Here is a 3,372-nt window from a genome sequence, read left to right on the forward strand (position 1 = left end):
AACCATATGCACACACACACACACACACACACACACACACACACACACACACACACTACACCCTGAACAGAATGTTCTCAGAAGCATGGTTGGTAAGGTAGTTGTGGCTGCTATCTCAAATAGAAATGAAAAATGTATTTAGAAACTGAAAGTAAGTGCCTGGAGGGATGGTTCAGCCATTAAAGTCTAGGCTCACAACCAAAATTACAAAAGACTGGAAGGAAGGTATTCATTGTTTTAAAACAAAAGATCTTTAACTAATACAGTTATTGACATATATTTGTAGTTCATTCTACTTTATATGCAAATCACCCTAATATTCAGAATTATATTTTGTGATTTCATACATGGTGCATCTAGTCATGGAATTCCTTTCTGTTCTCCACTGCTCTCTACCTCTCCTTTAAATCCACGTAAACTTGTTTCCTCTGAGAAGAATTCCTAGAAACTGGTTTATTAGAAATCCCAATACTGTGAATCTATAGTGTGGCATAAATAAATGTTTATGTTGATGCTTATTAACTGGTCTTTACCAACTGACCCCACCATTGCATATCAAATCACTTAGGGCAGGGAACCTTGCTTTGAATGACTTGGAAATCAATATATTTATAACAGGGAACTTTACACAAACACATGTGGTATATATTTACTTAAATTGATAAATAAAGGAGCACTGATTTTATCATTCTCTAAAGATATTTTCATTGTTTTGTAGGTAAAAATCTTCTAATATATGAAATCAGAACCAATAAAAAAGTAAATGGAACCAAGGAGCAATGTAACTTACTTTGTCCTCTTGGGCCTCTCAGAGAATCCAAAGGTGCAGAAAGGACTTTTTGTTCTGTTCTTGCTCTCCTACATTTTGACCATGGTGGGAAATGTGCTCATTGTTATGACTGTAACTGTTAGTAACAACCTGGGCTCACCAATGTATTTCTTCCTTGCTAGCTTGTCATTTGTGGATATCATTTATTCAACAGCCATTTCTCCCAAATTAATTTCAGATTTGTTGTTTGGTCAAAATACAATATCCTTTACATTTTGTATGACTCAGCTCTTCACAGAACACTTTTTTGGTGGATCAGAGGTCTTTCTTCTGTTGGCGATGGCCTATGATCGTTATGTGGCCATCTGTAAGCCCTTGCATTATTCGACTATCATGAAGCAATGGGTTTGTGTTGTACTCTTGATATTATCTTGGATTGGAGGATTTTTTCACTCAGTAATTCAGCTCAGTACTATTTATGGACTCCCATTCTGTGGTCCTAATATCATTGATCATTTTATGTGTGACATGTACCCATTATTAAAGCTTGTTTGTATTGATACTTATGTCATTGGCCTCTTAGTGATGGCTAATGGAGGACTGATCTGCACGATTGTGTTTCTGCTTTTACTCGTCTCTTACGCTGTCATCCTGTACTCTCTAAGGAACCTTAGTCAGGAAGGGAGGTGGAAAGCTCTCTCCACCTGTGGCTCTCACATCATTGTAGTTGTCTCCTTTTTTGTTCCCTGTATTTTCATGTATGCACGGCCTGCTAAAACTTTCCCCATTGATAAAATGTTGAACGTGTTTTATACAGTCATTACCCCCATGATGAACCCCTTGATATACACTCTGAGAAATTCAGAGATGACAAGTGCTATGAAGAAGATCTGGAGAAGAAAAGTTATTTCAGGACAGAAATAAGTGAGTCTTCTTCAAGGAAGAATGTCATCTGACTGTGATGTTGTTTCCTTATGATGCATATCTTCTGAATTCTGATGTTAACTTTCTTTATTTATAAAGCATTTCTTAAAACACAAGTGAATTAAAATGGTTTTGCTATTAATAAATTTCCATGCTATAACTTTCATAAAGTCTTGTTTATTATCATACCTTGACAGGCATAATACATATATAGTAGGGCACCAATGAATAAGAAGTAATGAATTAGTAAGTGAACACTTTATGGCATTGCACTCATTTTATCTGCATTTATAATTTACACTGCCACATCTTGTTTAATTTTTAGTTTAATTTTTACATTGATTTATTTTTATAGTAGTTAAATATTTAAATACTATTAGACTCTTGCCACTATTTGATTTCACTTATGTTATATATAGAATTTTGGGTGTCAGAATTTTAGAAAATGAAAATAGAGTTCAATAGAAAAAGTTAGTAGAAATAAAACCTACAAAAGTGTTAAGAATGTAAAATCAGTTTACCTATCAGTCACCTGGATGCCTCCACTCTAGACTGAACTGTGATTAAAGATACCCCAAGTAATCATTCATGAAAAGGGTGAGCCTGCAGGACACAAGCTAAGTGAAAAGCCAGAAACAGGAAGAAAAATAATGCAAAAAGTTATTTCTATGTGGAATATGAAAGTCATACTTACAGGAGCAGAAACAAATAAAGGATGTCATGGGCTGATTACACAGAATATGTTGCAAATATGGATGTTTATTATGAAGGACTAATAATTTCCAGGGTCTAAAGTATACCCCAGCATATACAGTTGATCATAACTTACTGCATACTTGAAATTTTGTAAGAAGGAAGAACTTAAATGTTCTTATAAGAATAAAACTAAGGAAGAATTTTACCAAGTAAGGGGATGGATGTGTTAATCAGCTTAATTGTGGTGAATTTTATATACTCCACATGAACTGCTCACCTCTTTAACAGTTCACCCTCTCATGCATTTTAAATCTCTCAGCCACATATACTGCTACACTTTTGGCCAGTTAAAATGCTGAATAGTTTATCTGAATGGCTTTTGTTGTTAATTTTCTCTTTAGAACATAAGATCCCTGTTAATTTATCAATGCCCATGATAGTATAGATTTAGCAAACCATTTGAATGACTGCTTTATAGAAATGATTAATTGAAAAACGTTACAGTAACTTTTTATTGACACATTTTAAGTAGAATTTTGATAATATTTTCCTTGATGGTATATGAATATAAGTCTTGCCTAAATATTAGAAAATGCATGTCCTTTTCGAGCAATCATGTCAAGCATATTATTTGTGTTTGTTTTCTTGTTCTGATCATAGAGTCTATTAGATATGTAGTATTATTGAACTTACTTTTTACATGCACAAGTACTCTTTCACAAAGCTTCAAAACCCTCCTCCAAATTCATTATCTTGAGATACCCACGACAGATTCTGAGTTACAGAAGCCCAGCCTGTGCTCACACATGGTAGGTATGGTTACAAGTGGATGTTGGCAAGAATTTCTGACCTACCTACCTAGATTGAGAAAATTACCTTCATTTACACATATGCACTCATGATACAGTGCAGTATGGGACTTGGGCTCACATTTTTGTTAAGAAAACTTTAATGGGGAAATCTATGAAATGGTAAGTTGTGTA

At 34.3% G+C, this 3,372-nt stretch overlaps 1 protein-coding gene across 1 annotated transcript; it reads left to right on the plus strand.

Moving 5' to 3' along the window:
- Positions 1-763: 763 nt before the first annotated feature.
- Positions 764-1,693, plus strand: LOC126495624 (olfactory receptor 4A47-like). Its single transcript, XM_050133222.1, has one exon. The coding sequence runs from the start codon at positions 764-766 to the stop codon at positions 1,691-1,693; it is 930 nt and encodes a 309-aa protein (XP_049989179.1).
- The last annotated feature ends 1,679 nt before the right edge of the window (positions 1,694-3,372 follow it).

This window comes from Alexandromys fortis, unplaced genomic scaffold, assembly GCF_014885135.2.
Source record: "Alexandromys fortis isolate MF-2015 unplaced genomic scaffold, M_Fortis_MF-2015_v1.1 scaffold_520, whole genome shotgun sequence".
Classification (NCBI taxonomy): Eukaryota; Metazoa; Chordata; class Mammalia; order Rodentia; family Cricetidae; genus Alexandromys; species Alexandromys fortis.